This window comes from Meles meles, chromosome 17, assembly GCF_922984935.1.
Source record: "Meles meles chromosome 17, mMelMel3.1 paternal haplotype, whole genome shotgun sequence".
In the NCBI taxonomy this organism is placed as follows: Eukaryota; Metazoa; Chordata; class Mammalia; order Carnivora; family Mustelidae; genus Meles; species Meles meles.
Window position 1 is genome coordinate 55,605,205 of NC_060082.1, and position 21,321 is coordinate 55,626,525.

Genomic DNA, 21,321 nt, shown 5'->3' on the forward strand with positions numbered 1-21,321 from the left:
TGCTTATCTTTAAGAAGGAGAACTTTTAAATGTCCCTCTCAAATTACTAACTTTTACTTTCCAGAGTGTTCAGTAAACTGAAACTTTAAAACAATTACTCTCTTGGGCACCTGGGTGGCTCAGATGGTTAAACGTCTGCCTTCTGCTCAGGTCATGATCCTGGGGTCCTGGGATCGAGTCCCGTATTTGGCTCCCCACTCACCGAGGAGCTTGCTTCTCCCTCTGCCTCTGATTCTCTCTCTCTCCTCTCATGAATAAATTAAATCTTAAAAAAAAAACTACTCTTATTATTATTATTATTATTATTTTAATCAGAGACAGTGTGTGTGTGAGCAAAAGCAGGGGGAATGGCAGGCACAGGGAGAAACAGGCTCCCCAATGATCAAGAGGCCTGATGGGAGTCTCAATTCCAGGACCTTAGGATCACAACCTGAGCTAAAGGTACCCTCTTTTTTTTTTTTTTTTTTTTATTTATTTGACAGAGAGAGATCATAGGTAGGCAAAGAGGCAGACAGAGAGAGAGGAGGAAGCAGGCTCCCCGCTGAGCAGAGAGCCTGATGTGGGGCTCGATCCCAGGACCCTGAGATCATGACCTGAGCCGAAGGCAGAGGCTTAACCCACTGAGCCACCCAGGTGCCCCTAAAGGTACCCTCTTAACTGAGCCACCCAGGTGTCCCTCAATTACTGTCTCTAAAGGCAAGAATGTATACTACTTTGTTCTATTTGTTATTAAAATACTCAAATCACAGTTTATATTTGAATTCTCTGAAAAAGAAGAGTATTTCAGACTAAGCCATTCAAATCAAATCTTAAGAAAACCTACGAATATTCTCGAGAATTTTAATACACAAAGCTGATTTATAATCTCATTAACAAAGTGCCTTTCAACTATTAACTACCTCTTCAACCATGAGGTGTGTGACTTTAAGTTACCTATCTATAAAATGGAAATATTATCTATAACTCAATAAATTATTAGGACTAAAAGATTTCATACATGTGAAGTGTTCAAAACAACATAAGCACTCAATAAATTTTTATTTGTTAATAATATTAGCTGATATAAGATCTGTTTACAAGATAAAATAAAAACAGAATAAAGAATGCAAAAAATATTTTAGCTCAGAATCCCTCAGAAATTTTATTAACAAATGATATTATACAAAGTAATACAGACTAAATCTTTAACCAAAAAATAAAAACTGTTCCATAGGAATACGAGGGAAGTAGTAGAAAAATAGGCCACAATTTTATTTTAATCTCCACATTAAATCTCTAGATTAATTGCTATTTTGATCTCTAGACCAAAAACATTAACCATTTGGTGTTCTTCACTACACAGTAGACAGAAACTCTTATTACACAACATCTCAGATTTTTATTAATGAACTGTCAAACTGGAGGGGGAAAGAGTTCAGGTATGATGGAATAAGGAGATTAGCAAATGCTCTTCCCAAAAGGCACCAACTAGGGAAAACTGTCAGGACAACCATTTGAGGGCTCTGGAAATTGACCAAAAACATAAAACAAATGAAGAAGTGAATACCATGAAAAACCATAAAACTACAAGAATTGTAGGAATCTATGGTATTCTTGCCTGGGGTTGCTCCCACCTTTCATCCCAGCTGGGTTGCCATGGTAATTACACAAGGGCAAGGCAAGTCTTGAAATTCAGCAGATGCACTTGCAGAGGAGGCTGACACTATTTGGACTGAAGCACAGAAAAAGTCCACCCCAAACAGTATTACCAGTAATAGTGAGCAAACCCAGTGTCAACACAGTGGCTCAGCAAACATGAAGCTGCGGCAAGCAAAGAACCAGCATATTAGCCAGATATTTCACAGGGAGATACAGAAAATACACAGCCGTTCTTAATATGCTCTCTACCCATCCACACAGGAGAGACCAGAGAGAAATTGAGCTATCTACAATTCCCTGGCAAAATACGATGATGCACGCGCGCACACACACACACACACACAGGAAATCCAACACACACACACACACACACACACACACACACACACACGGGAAATCCAAGACATCCCAAAGGAAAGCAAAACCCAGGGCAAACTCAAAAACTGCTTGAACTTTGAAAATACACCAAGAATCATCAGAATGTGGAAGCAGCATAATGGAGTATTACTTAGCCGTAAAAAGGAATGAAGCACTGACACATGCTACAACATGGATGGACCTTGAAGACATAAGCTAGGTGCAAGAAGCCAAATGCAAAAGGCCACATAGTGTAGGATTCCATTCGTGTAATGTCCAGAATAAGCAAATCCATCAAGACAGAAAATATATTAGTGGTTGCTAGGAGTTAGGGCAAGTGGGGAAGGACGAGTAAGTGCTAATGGGCAAGATTTCTTTATGGGATGAGAAAATGTTCTGGAATTAGACAATGAAAATGGTGGCATAACCCTCTGAATATACTAAACACTACAAAATTTTATACTTTAAAATGGGGAATTTTATGTTATGTGAATCTCCACTTTAAAAACAGAACTAGATGGAAATCATAACTTGAAAAACAGAAACAAAATTCAACAGATTTGAGAAAGATGAATAAATCAACCTCAAGATCAATAGAAACTACCCAAAGTGAAAATCACAGGAAAAAAAGTCCTAATTAACAGTAAAGAGAATCAAAGGGCTATAAGGATACTATCAAGCATACCAACCTACATGTACCAGACATGAGAGAGAAAAAAGCAGAAAATAAAATTCTGAAAGATGAGGCAGAAAACTTTCAAACTTTGAAGAAAAATAATAATCTACCAATACAAGAAGATAAATTAAACCCCAAGTGGATAAACAGAAAGAAATCTACACCTTGAGTCACACTACAGAAAGACAAAGGCAATTCTGAAAGCCACAACAGAAAAACTTCTATACCAGAACTACAGTGAAAGTAACAAACAACTTCTCATAAAGAACAATGAAAAACAAAAAACACTGAAATGATAAATTCAGAATGTTAAAAGAAACAGTAAATCAATAATTCCATATACCCGAAAAATTATTCTTTAAAAATGAAGGGTAAACAAAAACATTTCCAAAGACTAAAGAAGTCTGTTGCTAGTAAATCTGCCTTATATGCACAAAAAAGAAACGACAGGAAATCTTTCAAGCTGACAACATACAGTAATTCAAATCCACCTGAACAAATAAAGAGCACCCTAAAAAAAGTATATATGAGGATAAATATAAAAGGCTATATAAATATATGTTTTTATTCTCTTTAACTTTAAAAGACATCAAATCATAACACTATACTGTTGGGTTTATAATATATTTGAGATATACATATGATAACACAAAAAAAGGAGAAGTGAATAATGCTTTATGGAGCAAACTTTCTATATTTTATTGGAATCAAGTTAATATTAACTTCAACTAAGTTGTCATAAATTAAAATGCATTATTTGAATCCCTAGAGCTACCACTGAGAATATAACTTAAGGAGCACCTGGGTGGCTCAGCAATTACGTGTCCAACTCCTCATTTCAGCTTAGGTCATGATCGCAGGGTAGTGAGATCCAGCCCTCCATCAGGCTTTGCCCTAAGCAGGGAGTCTGATTGAAATTCTTTCTCTCCCTCTCTCTTGGCCCCTCTCCGCCCCCCCCCCCCCACCGCCAGCTTACTCACTCTCAAGCTCTCTCTCTCTCTAAAATAAATAAATCTTAAAATATATATATATATAAACTTTAAAAACATAAAAAGGAAATTTAAATAGTACAATAAAAAATACTTAACACAAAAGATGACATAAAGAAGAAACAAAAGAACAAAAAAATGAGATATATATATAGCAAAATGGAATATTTAAATATAAAAGGACTAAATATGCTAATCAATGACAACAATTTTGAGAATGGATCAAAAAAAAAAAAAATCAAACTATACAGCGCATGTAAGAGATACCCTTTAGATTCAATAACACAAATAGATTGAAAGCAAAAGACTGAAATGAAAGCGGCAACTCTCTCAGGTCCCCTCCCTCCTTGGGAGCTTTGTGCTATCACTCTGCTACTGCTCAATAAACCTCGCTTTGCTGCCCCCCGCCACCAAAATATGAAAAGAAAGGTTCCATGCAGAAAGACACTTAAAGCAGTCTTTTTTAAACAGTGGTCTGGGGCGCCTGGGTGACTCAGTGGGTTAAAGCCTCTGCCTTTGGCTCAGGTCATGGTCTCAGGGTCCTGGGATCGAGCCCCACATCGGGCTCTCTGCTCAGCAGGGAGCCTGCTTCTCCCTCTCTCTGCCACCTCTCTGCCTGCCTACTTGTGATCTCTGCCTGTCAAATAAATAATAAAAATAAATAAGTAAACAGTGTCCTATATTCAAATCATACAAAATATACATTAAAATCATACAAAATAGACATTAAGACAATAACCACTACTCAGGTCAAGGGGGGGCCATTTCATAAAACTAAGAAAATCAACTTATCAGGAAGCTATACCCACTATAAATATACATGCACATGACAACAGAACCTCAAAAATAAATAAACATTAACAACTGAAAGGACAAATAGAAAATTCAACAATAACTGGAGGCTTCAATAACTCATTCTCAATAATTGATAATAACTACACAGAAAATCAGCAGACACCAAAGACTTAAACATCACTAACAACTAACTTGAACTAACTAAAATTTACATAAAATTCTACCTGACAACAGAATATATATTCCTTTTAAGCACACAAGGAATGTTCTCCAGAACAGGTTGTATGCTAAGAAATAAGTCAGGTCTCAATAAATTTAAAAGAACTGAAATCATACACGTTTTCTGACCATGACCACAAGAAAACTAGAAATCAACACTAAAAGAAACTTTATGAAATCAACAAATATTTGGAAATTAAAGAACATTTTCCCTTTTTCTTTTTTTTTTTTTTTTAACATATAATGTATTTTTTGTTTCAGGGGTATAGGTCTGTGAGTCATCAGTCTTACATAATTCCCAGGACTCCCCATAGTACATACCCTCCCCCATGTCCCATCACCCAGTCACTCTATCCCTCCCACCCCCCTCCACTCTAGCAACTCTCAGTTTGTTTCCTGAGATTAAGAGTCTCTTATGATTTGTTTCCCTCTCTGGTTTCGTCTTGTTTCATTTTTCTCTCTTCTTTATGATCCTGTGTCTTATTTCTCAAGTTCCTCATATCAATGAGATTATATGATAATTGTCTTTCTTTGATTGACTTATTTCGCTTAGCATAATACCCCCTAGTTCCATCCCTGTTGTTGCAAATGGCAAGATTTCATTTTTTGATGGCTGCATAATATTCCATTGTATATACAGACCACATCTTCTTTAGCCATTCATCTGTTGATGGACATCTAGGCTCTTTCCATAGTTTGGTTATTGTGGACAATGCTGCTATAAACATTTGGATCTCTACATTTGTATCTTTGGGTTAAGTACCCAGTAGGGCAATTGCTGGGTCATAGGGTAGCTCTATTTTCAGTTTATTGAGGAATCTCCATACTGTTTTCCAGAGTTTCCCACCAACAGTGTAGGAGGGTTCCTCTTTCTCTGCATCCTTGCCAACATCTGTCATTTCCTGACTGGTTAATTTTAGCCATTCTGACTGGTGTGAGATGGTATCTAATTGAGGTTTTGATTTGTATTTCCCTGATGCTGAGTGATGTAGAGCACTTTGTCATGTGTCTGTTGGCCATTTGGATGTCTTCTCTGGAGAAATGTCTGTTCATGTCTTCTGCCCATTTCTTGATTGGATTATTTGTTCTTTGGGTGTTGAGTTTGGTAAGTTCTTTATAGATTTTGGATACTAGCCCTTTATCTGATATGTCATTTGTGAATAACTTCTCCCATTCTGCTGGTTGTCTTTTGGTTTCATTGACTGTTTCCTTTGCTGTGCAAAACTTTTTTATCTTGATGAAGTCCCGATAGTTCATTTTTGTCCTTGCATCCCTTGCCTTTGGCGATGTTTCTAGGAAGAAGCTGCTGCGGCTAAGGTCAAAGAGGTTGCTACCTGTGTTCTCCTCAAGGATTTTGATGGATTCCTGTTTCACATTTTGATCTTTCATCCATTTGGGGTCCATTTTTGTGTGTGGTATAAAGAAATGGTCCAGTTTCATTCTTCTGTATGTAGCTATACAATTTTCCTAACACCATTTGTTGAAGAGACTGTCTTTTTTCCATTGGACATTCTTTCCTGCTTTCTCGAAGATTAGCTGACCACAGAGTTGAGGGTCCATTTCTGGGCTCTCTACTGTGTTCCACTGATCTATGTGTTTGTTTTTGTGCCAGTACCATACTGTCTTGATGATCCCAGCTTTGTAATAGAGCTTGAAGTCCAGAACTGCGATGTTACCAGCTTTGGTTTTCTCTTTCAACATTCCTCTGGCTAGGTGGGATCTTTCCTGGTTCCATACAAATTTTAGGATTATTTGTTAAGAAACATTTTTCTAAATAGCCAATGGGTCCACAGAAAAATCACAAAAGAAATTTTAAAATGGGGACGCCTGGGTGGCTCAATGGGTTAAGCCTCTGCACTCGGCTCAGGTCATGGTCTCAGGCTCCTGGGATTGAGTTCTGCATCGGGCTCTCTGCTCAGTGGGAAGCCTACTTCCTCCTCTCTCTCTGCCTGCCTCTCTGCCTACTTGTGATCTCTCTGTCAAATAAATAAATAAATCTTAAAAAAAAAAAAAAAAACCTAAAAACTTTTGTACTTCAAATGACACCATTAAGAACATGGACAAGCCACAGACAGGGAGAAAAATATTTGCAGAACACATAAAGGATAAGTGTAATAAAGGATTTGTATCCAGAACATATTCAGAACCCTTACAACTCAATAATAAGACAAACCAACCAAAACTGGACAGATTTTAATACGCATTTCACCAAATTATGTGAATATGCACATGAAAACAAGCTCAACATCATCAGCCATTAGGAAATAGAAATTAGTACTACAGTGAGATACCACTAAACACAAACTAGAACAGCTGTAATTTAAATTTCACACAACTGCTGAAATTGTGTAAGAACCAGAGACTTCATACATTGCTGTGCATATAAAACAGCACAGTCACTTTGAAGAACAGTTTGGCAGTTCCTTAAAAACATAAACTTACCATAAGACCCAGCAATTCCACTCCTCAGGATCTACCCAAGAGAAATGAAAACATGTATCTAGACATAGATTTGTACACAAAAATTTGTTGGCAGCAGCACTGGACAAAGGGCCAAAAAACTGAAAACAATCCAAATGTCCATTTTGTCAGTGTATAAACAACACGGTTTGATCTCTGTGAGAGAACACTATTCAGCAACATAAAGGAACAGAATACTGATAGACAATGTAATATGGATGAAACACAAATCATTATGCTAAAGGAAAGAAACCAGAACAAAAAAACAACATAATGTGTGATTCCATCCCACAGAGGCAAATCTATAGACAGAAAACAGATAAGTAGTTACCCAGAGATGAGGGTGGGAAAGGGGGTTGCCAACAACCAGACACAGAGAAACTTGTTGAGGTGACAGAAATGTGACAGTTGCACACCTCTATAAATTGACTGAAAGCCACTGAATGGTACATTTACAACTGGTAAATTTTAAAGTATGTCAACAAAACTGTAAAAACACACATACATATATACATACGTAACCAGCAAAGAATACGCATCGGAATACATAGATGAAAAAAATTAGGCAATATACTGATAATTTTTTAAGATGAGTAATGAGTAATGGAGGCTCAGTATAGAATTCCTTTACTCTTATGTATGTTTAAAAAAATCAAATCAAGTGGCTAGGTAGCTGTTTGCACACGATATCTATCATCAGTGTTTCCCCCAAAACAAAGAAGCACACAAACAAAAAAAAAACCCAAAACCTATTTAACCTATGATATTGTAGCACACCCTCTGACCCAGCTACCTAACAACCTCCCCTCCATACCTTCATCCACAATGAGAACTAGAAAGCTAGGAGTCACCCACCCAGACTTCTCTGAAGCTAAGGATAGTCCTGTGACCCAGTTCTGGTAAGATATAAGAAGGACTACCTCCAGATAGAATTTCTAGGAAACCTTTTTAAAACTGGCATTCATTCATTCATTTATTCACTTATCAGCCCTTTTCCTTTCACATCCCAAACCAGGAACCTAAGGCTTTGATGACGTCATTGAGTTCTGTACCAACCCTTCCTATCTTCCTCACTCAACTTCTTGTTATATGAGACAAATAAGCCCTTTCTTATTTAAGCTAATATGGTAAGCTTTTTTGTTCCTTGCTTGCAGCCAAATAACCCTCAAGGATCCTATTTTCTTATCTGTATTTAGAGACTGACTACCACTATCGTGATATTACCACATCAGTGTCTCTCTCCTGACCAGCACACGACTTAAGGTATTTCTACCATATTTTCTAAGATTAACTTGACTTCCCTTAAAGTGCCCAATGTCTTCTTTCTTTTTTTCTATCTCTCATTTCACAAAGCCTAGAAAGTCTCATTCAGCAGCAGGTACAATCAGGAATTCCCAGGTCCAAAAGAAACAGAATGAACAGGTAACTTATATTTCACTTGTTCAAAGTCAGGGGAGCCTGGGTGGCACACTCAGTTAAGCATCAGACTCTTCGTTTTGGCTCAGGTCATGATCTCAGGGTCGTCAGATCAAGCCCCACATCAGGCTCCGCACTCCCACGCGCAGTCTGCTTAGGACTGTCTCTCCCTCTCCCTCTCCCTATGCCTCTCCCACCCACTCTGTAGGCATGTGTGCACTCTCTCTCTCAAATAAAGAAAAAAAATCTATAAAAATAAGTAAATAAATAAATTGTTCAAAGTCTACCATCTGACTTCTATACGCCTAGACTGATTTTTTTTAGCCCTTGGCATGTGTTAATTTGCATGACTGCCTTTCACAATTTCTATTAAAGTCACATCCTTCTTGCTTAATAATGCTGCCCCTTTTTGAAAGATTTATTTGAGAGCACATGCATGTGTGTGAGCGAGAGTAGGAGGGGCAGAGAGAGAGAGAGAGAGAACATCTCAAGCAGATTCCCCACTGCGCACAGAGCCCAATGAGCCCACTAAGCTCGATCTTAAAACTCAGAGATCATGATCTGAGCTGAAATCAAGAGTCAGATGCTGAACCAAGTGAGCCACCCAGGTGCCCCTAATGCTGCCCTTTTCTGTAAGCATAGGCCGCTTACCACATAGAGCTGTAAACCAAGAGTAGCAAAGAGCAAATACTATATCAACTTAGATCTGGCCTTTTATCCTAAAGATCTGCAGTATGTCATAAGCAGAGCCACCTTCATCATCTCAGCCTGGTTTACACAGTAATGAAATATTAAGTGATGAAGTCAATTACTAGAAATATGACTGGTACTATAAACTTTTTATTACTGTTTTTATTTCTATTAGTGTAAAGTCATAAGTTTATACTATCTTTCAGAAGATCAACTTTCTTCAGTAAGTTAAAGTAGGTCATAAAAAATAATTTCCTTTTGTAGATCCACTGGCATCAGGAAAATTAAAAATCCCAATACTCACATACTATTCATATACTTCATACGTTCTACCAATTACAGTTATACAGATGAGTAGATGTTTAAAGAAAGGAAGAAACAAGTATGGGACAATCACCTAGGTTTTTTCTGGAAGTCTAAAGGCAATAGGAAAATTGTGATCATTAAAGACACTGATATCAACTAACAACCTGCACAACTGCAATACAAAATAAATCAGAAAATTATTATTTAAAACAGTAAAGCATTCTGGGGCACCTGGGTGGCTGAGTTGGTTAAGTATTCAACTCTTGATTTCAACTCAGGTCATGATCTCAGGGTCAGGAGTTGGAGCCCTGAGTTAGGCTACATGCTGGGCACGGAGTGGGCTTGTGGGATTCTCTCTCTCTCTCCCTCTGCTTCCCCCACCCCTGCTGGCACTCTCTCTTTAAATAAATAAATAAATAAATCTTAAAAATAAAATAATATAAAATGATGAACTCAGAATGAAAACATTTCATGTCAAGAAACACTAATATCCAATGATTCTCATCACATGATTTGTACTAACCTACCTCTCTAAAATTATACAGTAACTATTTTTGCTCTATCACACAAATTAGTACAATTATAACAAAATGAATATGAACTTATAGTGGTTTCTATCCCAAAAAGTCTACCACTGAAAGATGCCTCAAAAAGTGAAGGCAACAACTAGAATTTCATGATACTTAAATTTTTTCCTAATGTACTTCAATTCTGATGGAGTCAACAAGATAATCTCTAAGGCTTTGCATCATTTTTTAAAATCTATGAATCAAAAATCTTATATATTTCTACAGTAAAAACAGAAGATACGTCAAAGACATCGCTGTTTACAACTAACTTCTACTTATTTTAGTGAATGATGAAATTCAACAGTAAATGACATTTTCTGTTAAAAAACAACTTGAATTCCACCTTACTATAAATTAGAAAACAAAAATATTTAGTGAAATACAAAATATTTCAGCAAGACTACCAAACCTTGAAAAAATCTTCAAGTTGTTTACTGTTGTAAAGAGCGGGGATATTGGCAGAGAACTGTAGCAAATCTTCAGCACACTGTCTTCTCTCTTCAATAACTGTTTCATCAAATCGTCCTAGAATCAAATAAGAACCAAGACTTAAGGAAGGAAGGAAGGTTTATGAGAGTTTCCGTTCACAGCTCAGAAAGAAGCAGCAGGCCTATCGCCGCTTAACCACACAGTCCTCTAGAGTCAAGTCTGCACTATCGGAATCAGCGTACTCTCCCCCAAAACAGACAATAGTGTTTCCGACACAACAAGAGACAGAGGTGTGAACCAATAAATCAATGGCGCAGGCCTACTTGAAGGCCTGTCCATGTAAGAAACTTAACATTTAAGAAGCTGGTTTGAAACTCAAGCTGAAAAGAGATTTCTAAAGAACTCCAATGGTTTTCCACAGTAATTTAATACTGTAATTACTCATATAATTTTCCCTTTCCCACTCTTTTTGATTTATAAAGGAGCTGAAGAGAGGAAATTATGAGAACATCTGTATATCAGTGGGGTCAAAAACCTCAGCTTGAAGCAAAAAAGCTTTGAAGCCAAACTCTATGTGTGCGCTGTCAGCGTACATGACAGCATGCCTGTGAGTAGAAAGACGGAACGCTCAGCACCAGTGAGCTCTGATTTACAAGCTGATTGAAAGGTGGCTTTCATAGAATTTTTTTTAATGCTATATACAATTTAAATGCTGATAAGACATTTTAAACTATAATCATTTTGTACTCCTGTTAGATCAGATTCCTGGTTGGCATTTGTCATATGCCACGTAACACTGATTGCTATCCAGGCTTCAAAAGAGGAGCATCGTCCCATAAACATTTTAAGCAGCTTTGCAAAATGTTAACAGAAAACTGAGGCACAAAGAGATTCCGAGTTATATAACCCAAGACAAGAATTTGAAGCTGAACCACGAAACACTCTCAGCTCAATGTGTCTCATGCTTATGGGTGAAGTATTTACTTTTAAAGTTAGACCTGGTGTAAATCCTAGCTCTATCATTCACTAGCTATGAAACCTTAGGTATTTCTTCATTTGTAAAATGGAGAAAATGAACAATATACTTAAGACTCCCAGTTCTATGATAGCCACATAGTTAGCACTTTAATAAATTAATCACGATGCCTTTGAATGTTCAAGTGTAATTACAGTGTCTAACATACAGAGCATACTAATTAACTCATACCTAACTGTAAGAATGAATGGTTTTTCAAAAAAAAAAAAAAAAGTCTTAACTCTGGAAGATTCTACCTTAGAAAATAGCCATCTTTCATTAATAAAAAGTCTTAACAGTGGTCCATAAACAACCTACTCAGCTAAATGGATGGGTTCCAGAGACAACAGTCCTACCAAATTTCATGTATGTGTCCACAGGTACCTTTTCCTAGGGAACGAGTGTGGAACGTTTATCAGCATCATCAAAGAGCCCAAAGCCCAGTAAAGGTTAACAGGCCAGAGGCAGTCAATTAGAGGAACCCTAACATTCAGGACAGTGCCGTATTGATGCTATATAGCAAGCCGCCAGTTGCTAGCCCAGGGTCTGTTTATCTTAGTAAAATAATCCCCAATTTCTAACTGTGGACATGGTAACCTGGGGGGGGGGGGGGGGGGACACTACATTCCCAGCTTGCCTTACAGTTAAATGTGGACATGAACTACGTTCTAGCCAAAAACATATAAACAAAAGTTATATTGTAGCTTCCTAAAAATCTCTTTAAGAAATAGCCTTTTCTGCTTTCTTCTTGGCCCCTCCCAGGAAGGACTGTGACATGGGAGGTTAAAAGTGACCGAGCAACAAGACGGGAGCCTGGATTCCTGATCACTGTGGAGCTGCCCTGTCTGGAGCTACCTTCAGATCTCACACCATGAGAAAGAAAGCGACTTTTATTTGGTTTTAAGATTTATCACAAGAAACCAAACCTAATACCATTATGCTAGTTGGTGTTTCCGTGTTCTGTGTTTCTGTAATTTCCCAGTTCATATGTAACAATTCAATTTAACTCAATTCTCCCGATAATAATCTAAAATGATGTGCTAGCTTACCTATCAATAATATTATCTGGAAACAAACTTCCAAGCACCTGTAGGGCAAATTTTCTGGACAACAACCTAAGTTATTCAGTCTTGGGAAAAATCCACTAGCCAAACAGGTTTAAATGACAACTAATGTCCATTATTCCTTCTCCTGTCTAAATAAGAAATTAAGTATACACTGGTACTTATGATTGTAGTCCAATATGTTTATCTTTAAACACAATTTAATTCCAGTGCCTATGAATTAATATTAATAATTTTGTGAACATATACAATCTCAGAACAAAAATCCAGAAAATGCACCAAAAAATCATACTATGTTTCAACCCACAAAACCACTTGATACTATTTCAAATGCATTAACTACTTGTCAAGAAATTTTAATGGAAAACTCACTAATATTTAATAACACCCGAAAAAGTCTCACTCAGTAGCTAAAACAAATACATATTAATTTGGGAGCTTGAATCCTAAATGTAATCAGTGATTCACCCCACTTCCCTATTAAGCTAGACTAAAATGCTTAAGCAATGAGTACATCAACTTCTGAAGAGAATAAAACACATCTTTATGCATTTCCATTCTACTAAACTTGGACAAGTGGAGAGGAGTTAAAATATTTTTCAGAATGGAGCAAGCACAATCAAAAATAAAGGCTTTTGCAGTAAAATTACACTGAATCCTATCATCAGAACAAACAGATGAAAGAACATGCTCACTTCTTTGTTCCTAAGATATTTCAGAATAACAACAAAAAAAAATGGGATTTGTAGCATAAACGAAAGAGAAGCAGATGAATTTTAATCCAATAGCTACTAGCCTTAATAGAGTAAACAAAGCCATCTAATTTTAAATTTAAAAAAAATAGTAGCAAGATTCAACAGTCATCCTAATTGTAGTCAACACCCTAGTAGCCACTATTCTCTAGTTGCTAGGCCTTTAGTAGCACCTACACCTCACTTGAAAGCAGCAACAATGAGAAATCATAAACAGGAACTTCTTTATCACTACTTTAAATTTCCATTCACAGGGTCAATGTTTATTTTCCCATGAACACAGTAAAAATTATAGCTGACTTACAAAAGAAAATGCAAAACATTTTTCATAAGAAGATTTATTGTGTAGTATTACATAGTATATACTATATTATTTGTATGTGTATATATAATATATAAGCCAGCCCCCACGCTCAGTGACCCAACAACGCTTTATTAAAAGCTAGGGGAGGGGCGCCTGGGTGGCTCAGTGGGTAAAGCCTCTGCCTTCAGCTCGGGTCATGATCTCAGGTCCTGGGATTGAGCCCCACATAGGGCTCTGTGCTCAGCATACAGCCTGCTTCCCCCTCTCTCTCTGCCCGCCTCTCTGCCTACTTGTGATCTCTCTGTCAAATAAATAAATAAAAACTAAAAAAAAAAAAAAGCTAGGGGAGAAAAAATTAAATTCAAGCATTCTAATTAAGCTGGTAACTCACTCAAAATAAAGGCTCTCTCTCTGATTTTTTAAGCTGCCTTTGGGACATTCTTTTTTTTTTTTTTAATGTAGAATACCACCCAGATACCAAGCTTACAACTTTTTTAAAATGCAAATGTCAATGATCAAAAACTGGCTAATGGAACAAAAAGTTGCCCTTGACCAGTAAGAAACTAGCTAGAAAAGCCTGATGCTGATTCTTAACTGAAGCAAAAATTCATTCAGAGTAAAAACAGAGGCTGAGGTTTCCAGGTGTGAATTCTTCTCAGTCAACAGCACCAAGAACATACCTCTAAATGAACAAGTTGGATTTACTGCTCCTTGCAACCAGGCAAAATGTATACTACTGGGCACTCTGGGGCATTTCACTAAGAGGGTGTGAGAATGGACTCGTGGGATCTGGGCTTGTGTTAGGTACTTTTACGAAAGGTTTAAAGAAATGGGGGCTTTGCCCTGGTTCGGATGCTGTTAGGAAGTGGGGATAATTCTATGGGTTCTACGAATTCTATCTAATTCCATGATGCTACAATTTTAATAAATCTTATTATGAGGCAAGACGAATGAAGAGAGGCTAAGGCTGTGATTTACATGAAGAGGCAGCAGTCACTCACAGCTGCCGAGACGAAGATATGCTTGATCATTTTTGTGACTTCAACAACATTCATGTTTTTGTGCTCAGACAGGATTCCAGAGTGGTCTTATTTTTGTCTTGATCCAAGGACACAGAGCGGCCTTGTCTAATGCTCCTGTTCTGTGCAACTGCTTACATGCAACAGGAGAACAACACAGCATAGACATAAATGCAAGGCCAAATTCCAGGAAACACCAAGGTCGAAAGAAATGGTAGTGCAAGTCCAGTTCCTTCTTAGCTATCAGGAACTGCTTTTCTCTTTCTCAGAGGAAAATAAAGTGTGATAACAGATCTAACAAAACAAACAAAACAATGATCTAATCCTGAGAAAGCAGACAGGTGGACAAAACTGTCTTATACCTTTAAAAATGTCATTGTCATGAAAGACCAAAAAAATGCATAAGGAATACTCAAGATTAACCTAGAGGCATGATCCTAGATCCAAAAACAAACACACCTAAAAAGGACATTTTTAGAACAACTGAGGAAATATGAATATGACTGCACATTTTATATTATTGTATCAAGGTTAAATTTCCTGAGTGTAATATGGAATTGTGATTATAGGGAAAATACAAAGCGCAGGGGTGAAATGTCAAAATATCTGCAACTCATTCTCAAATGGTTCAGAAAGAAAAAGAGAGATACGTAGAGAGTCATAAAAAATTCAGCATATTGTTAATAATCAATGAACTTGGGCCAAAGGTATAAAAGTATTTACCCACATTATTCTTTTGTGTTTTTTTTTCTGTAAACTTAAAAATTTTGCAAATTAAAAAAAAAAAAAACTGGAAAAAAATAAGTTAGATGCTCTACTGGTAAGATGTAGAACTGAAGGGGAAAAAACAATGAGCTCAGCCTAAAGGAAAGAGAGAAAACCTCCTAGGAGAGGAGACATCTGAAAATTCTGCAAGGCTAACAAGAAAGTTCACAGCAGAGCAGGGCAATGCTGAACTCGGAGACACAAGAATATGGTGTGCTAGTGGTAACCGAGCAAACAGAATACAGCTGACAGCAGTGGGTATGTGTCGAGCACTGAGCTAGACACACTAGAGTTGTAATCCATAGAACAGGAAGGTATTTTCCCTATCTTACCAAGAAGAAAATAGACTCAGATGTTCATTCGTACAAGTTCACATTGCTAGTAAATCAAGGATAGAGGATTCGGGCCTAAAGCCACAGGATTCCAAAAGGTATGTTCTTTTCACTATACCACTAGACTAGTAACTACATTTTTGCTGGTTGTGTCAACTACAATAGGATTCTCTTTTGCTGCTGAGGTTCCCATACTAAAAGCGTGAGAGCAGTTAAAAAGATAGATGCTTAACCAACAAGTCCCTCTACACAAGGACAGCTGCAGCCTGCAGGGTTCACTGCCATTATCAAGTATTACAGATGGACTGTACCATTTACTAAGAGAGATAAACTGCTTACTTATCAAGATTAATAAGGAACTTTCACTCCATAATATGTAAGGATGTGGAGAAAAGTTGAAGATAATCCATTAGCAAGAGCAGTAATAGCTACAAATCTCAACCAATTTAGAAACCACTCCTTTTCACCCAGTGACAAGCTTCCTGTTTAAGAAGCGGGGCTGTGTATCTCTCCATATTAAAGTTAAAGATATATGGATGCAATTAAGTTCCACAGTACAGAAGGTATAAAATAAAAAGTAAAATCATCCCTCCTCCTACATCCTGAGAAGGTACATATATTATACAAATGTGTGTAGGTATATCTTCACATAATAACATATGTCTATTCAAACACATATGTGAGCTTACTAAACATAGTGCTGTACAACATTTGTTCTCGTGTCTTAAAAATGTAGCTTGGATATCTTACCTCACCAATATATTTCAAAGAGCTAAAGAATTCTATTAATTGGGTAAATTATGGCATATCTGTGCAATCACAAAATGAAAAAATTCAGTTTCTGTTCCGTTTTCCTCTACTGAAAATGCTGCAAAGAACACCCATGCTTTATGTACATATGTGTGCACACATTTGTGTGTGCGTATTTATATGTCAGGCATGGTCCTACATGCTGAAGATATAGCCATCAGTAAGAATAAAGCAGTCTCTACTCACACAGTTGTGTTAAGGACTCAGAGAGAAAGGGAGAGAAAAAGACAGTTAAGTATGAGGGAGGTCTCTTATTTTTAGAATATAAAAGAATCCTTTTTGGTGTGCATTTAGAAGGATGATTCTTAAAATTCCCCAGATTGGGGGCACCTAGGTGGCTCAGTTGGTTAAGCGTCTGCCCTCGGCTTAGGTTATGATTTCAGGGTCCTGGGACTGAGTCACACATTGGGCTCCCCACTCAGCAGGGGTATGCGTCTCACCCTCCCTCTGCTTCTCCCCCCGCCTCACACATACACTCTCTAATAAAGAAAATCTTAAAAAAAAAAAAAAAAAAAAAAAAAAAACTCGGGGCGCCTGAGTGGCTCAGTGGGTTAAAGCCTCTGCCTTCGGCTCAGGTCATGATCTCAGGGTCCTGGGATCAAGTCCCATGTCGGACTCTCTGCTCAGCAAGGAGCCTGCTTCCTCCTCTCTCTCTGCCTGCCTCTCTGCCTACTTGTGATCTCTCTGTCAAATAAATAAATAAAGTCTTAAAAAAAAACAGCTCCTCATATTGGTGAATTTTAATTATTTGCATCTTCATAATTAAAATAGAATGTTAGAATGTCGGGACGCCTGGGTGGCTCAGTTGGTTAAGCCACTGCCTGTGGCTCAGGTCATGATCCCAGGGTCCTAAGATTCAGTCCCACATCAGGCTCCTTGCTCGGCAGGGAGCCTGCTTCTCTCTCTGCCTCTGCCTGTTTGTGCACGCTCTCTCTCTCACTGACAAATAAATAAATAAAATCTTTTAAAAATAAATAAATAAAATAAAATAGAATGTCACTGGGGTTAATATCCCAAAGAGATAAAGAAGTCATACAACTCAACACCAAAAAAATACAAACAATCCAATTAAAAAGTGGGTAGAGAATCTGAATAAGCGTATTTCCAAGGAAGACATACAGATGGCCAACAGACACATGAAAAGATGCTCAACATCACTATCGGGGAATTGCAAACCAAAACCACAATGAGATATCACCCCGCACCTGTCAAAACGGGTAGGCTCAAAAAGATAAGAAATACCAAGTGCTGGCGAGGACTTAGAGAAAAGGGAATCCTCCTGCGACTTCTGGTGCAAATGTAAATTGGTGCAGTCACAGTGGAAAAGAGAATGCGGTTCTCCAAAACATTAAAAACAGAACTACCATAAGATCCAGAAATTCCACTTCTAGGTATTAATCTGAAGAAAATGAAACAACTAATTCAAAAAGATATATGCATCCCTATGTTTATTTCAGTATTATTTACAATAGCCCAGATATGAAAGCCACCTATGTGTGTATCAATAGATGAACTGATGAAGAATTGGTATATAGACATATACACATATATACACACAATGGTATATCATTCAGCCATAAAAAAAGAAAGAAAATTGTCATTTGTGACAACACGGATGGACCTAGAGGGTATTACGGTAAGTGAAATAAGTCAGAGAAAGACAAACACAGTACAATTTCACTTATATATGGAATCTAAAACACAAAACAAATGAACAGACAAAACAGAAACAGATTCATAAATACAGAGATCAAAATGGTGGTTGCCAGAGGGGAGGGAGGTTGGGGTGAAGGGGATAAAGAGGCACAAATTTCCAGTTATAAAATAAGTAAGTCACAGGGATGTGAAGTATAACATAGAGAATACAGTCAATAATACTGCAATAACTTTGTATGGTGACAGATGGTAACTAGCTTCATTGCATTGATTTCATAATCTACATAAATGTTTAATCACTATGTTGTATGCCTGAAACTCCTATCTTAACATATGTCAACTATACTTCAATTTAAAAAAAAAAACTTAAAAAAAAAAAGTAGAATACCACAAAACCTTAAAACTTGACAGTAAGGATGTCACATCCTTAAAGCACTTCCCTTTCAGAACGTCTAGATCATGATGCTCACTTCAGCTAAGTTTCTCAGAAGACAAAGGCTGAATCATCATACCCACAGTACCTATTTTTAAAATGTTTCTTGAATTAAGCGTGCCTATAAAATTTCCAGATAATTACGACTGGACTGGTATTAACCAAAGACGATTCTATTAATAGCAGCAGAATCACGATCAGAAAAGGTATGTAGTTCAATGGCAAAAAACAAGTACGACTTTAATCAGAAAAAGTGTCAAAGAAAAAAGTAAAGAACCATAGATACTGGGTAATGACAATGAACAGAAGGCACCAGAAATGTGAATAAGATGGAATGTCTGAGCTCAAAGGCCAAAGGAGGTAAAGATTTACAAGAGTTTGTGGATCCCTTAATGTTTCGTAGGGGAACAAAATGAAGTGATGGTACCTTCAAAACTAATGGTTCTATTGCTACTGACCTGTTGTCCACATCCCTCAACTGCTTCTCACCTAAGGAATTACAAATACTTTCCTTTGTAATTATGAACCAAAGAAATCTCTTGACATTGTATATTTCAAGACATCATTATATATCATAAATTGTTAATATTAAGTATTTGTTAAAATTAAAGAATTGTAGCAACAAGTTTTTGATGGCCACTTCAACTGTCATAAATGCCACTGATATTACTATACTATTATGTATCTGTTTCTTGTCCCCAGATCTCAAGGCACTGTGAAACATGCCAAATATCCTAAGAAAGGTATAAAGCTCCGGGAGTACAGCCTGAAGAAATCACTGTTTCACATAAACTACAGCCAGTGGAGGATGGATAATTTCAAATCATCCAAAAATCTTCCTCAATCAAAGAGAGCATCAGTAGGATTCAGTCCAGAGACTAAATCCACATAGTAATTTGAACAAGGGAAGCTTAATATAAAGACTATTAAACAACTGTTAACTTATTAATTCTACAGAATACCCCCAGGGTAAAAGAAAGTACCAGAGGAAGGAACAATCTAGAAGGGGGGACCCCTCCCCGAAAGTTGGGATTGGGATCTTCATGGAGAACTGTTTGTAGCCACTGAATGGGGAGAAGTTAGCTGGGTTCCCTAGGCCAGAGCTGGTCCACAGTTGCCAAGAAAGCAAGAAAGACCCCTCCAGAGTTCACATAGGACCAGACTGGCAAGTGAGCAATAACAGAGAATTACAGTGCTGGGAGCCCACTCACAAGCAAGGTAACACAGGCGTGGGGTACACAACTTTCTGGGGTGAAGGCAGGCCAAGGCTGGCAGAGAGGTATGCAGAAGCAAATAGGGCATCAGGAGCCTGCTCACCTATAGAGCAACGAGGTCTGGAATCTACAGTGTCCCCAGAGCACAGGAAACAACCTTCAGGGAGTCAGAGAGTCAGAAGCCCACTCTCCACTAGGTCTGGGGTACCTTGGTGTACACAGTCAAAAGGCCACCAAACTAGCAGGGGATGCAAGCTTGCCAGTGGACTGCGTTTAGGTGTGTAGCTGAGGCAGAGGCCTCTGGCAAAAATGTAGTAGAACCAAAAAGAAAAACAAAATCCATAGCACACTGGAAGGTGGGAGAGAAGCCCCTTACCCTCCTCCAGTGCCTCTCCATCAGCCTCTACTCTGAATAGCATACGCACTGTAAAGGAAAAAGATTTAAAGAGTCCAACCCATTAATGCATAACAGAAAATGAAAGAAGAGACTTGAAACTAAGAGGCACTAAATGGATAACTGGCATCATTTCTTAGAATTACCAATGTAAAAGCCCCAAGAATTCCAGGCCTATCTTAAAAGGCAGGAATTTCCCCAGAGTCAATGAGAAATAGAGCTAGTATCAGAACATACTCTATAAAGCCATTTTACAAAAATCAACATGGCACAGAAATAGGTATTACTATAAGAATAAATAAACACCATAAAAGAAAATCTTTAAATTAGTGGCAATGCATAAAAAGTTAATGCATAATGAAGATGGTATCAATTTCACTGGGAAAAACATTTATTATTTAATAAATAACTCAGAACAGATGTCTATCCATCTGAAAGACACAAAATGAAGTATCATCTAACATCTCATTCAAATATAAATTCCACGTGGATATTTTTTTCCCATGTGGATACTGAAAAGAATTTTTTTAAGCTCCAAAAATCATCTTATAAGCAAATGGAGGAATTAGGAAACATTTCTAATCAAGACCAGAAACCCAAAATCTTAGAGGGTGGAGGGGGCAGGAAGAGAACGGAACATACAAAAATTTGTTTGCCAAAAGCTATTATAAACAATTCTAAAACACGTCTTTGTAGTGTGTAGTGTATGTAAGAGTATACATCACATACTGATGTATGTATGCAGCTGTGTGTGCGGAGAGAAGAACGTACAATGTACACAATGTACAGAAATGCATCGTGTTTCCTAACACTAGCTGCTGAAAGAACGTTAGAAACAACTTGTAATGAGCCTATCTACTGCCCAGATAGTGGTCTCTGTGGCAACCAGGGTCCAGCCAGAAAATGGAACCCACGCATGAAGAATTGTTAACTGCACAGGACTAACTGCTCAGAGGCAAGAATGGAGACCTCCAAAGAACACCCTATGGCTGAGGGAGAGAAACAGAGTCAATAGTTGG

General features: G+C 37.6%; 1 protein-coding gene across 7 annotated transcripts in view; it reads right to left on the reverse strand.

The window, feature by feature from the left end:
* RPS6KC1 (ribosomal protein S6 kinase C1) overlaps positions 1-21,321 on the reverse strand; it is a 171,823-nt gene that overhangs the window by 130,485 nt on the left and 20,017 nt on the right. For all 7 annotated transcript variants that reach the window (XM_045983238.1, XM_045983236.1, XM_045983237.1 and 4 more), the window contains one exon: positions 10,525-10,640. In XM_045983238.1, the coding sequence (XP_045839194.1) occupies positions 10,525-10,640 (116 nt within the window). The remainder of the gene's footprint in view (positions 1-10,524; positions 10,641-21,321) is intronic.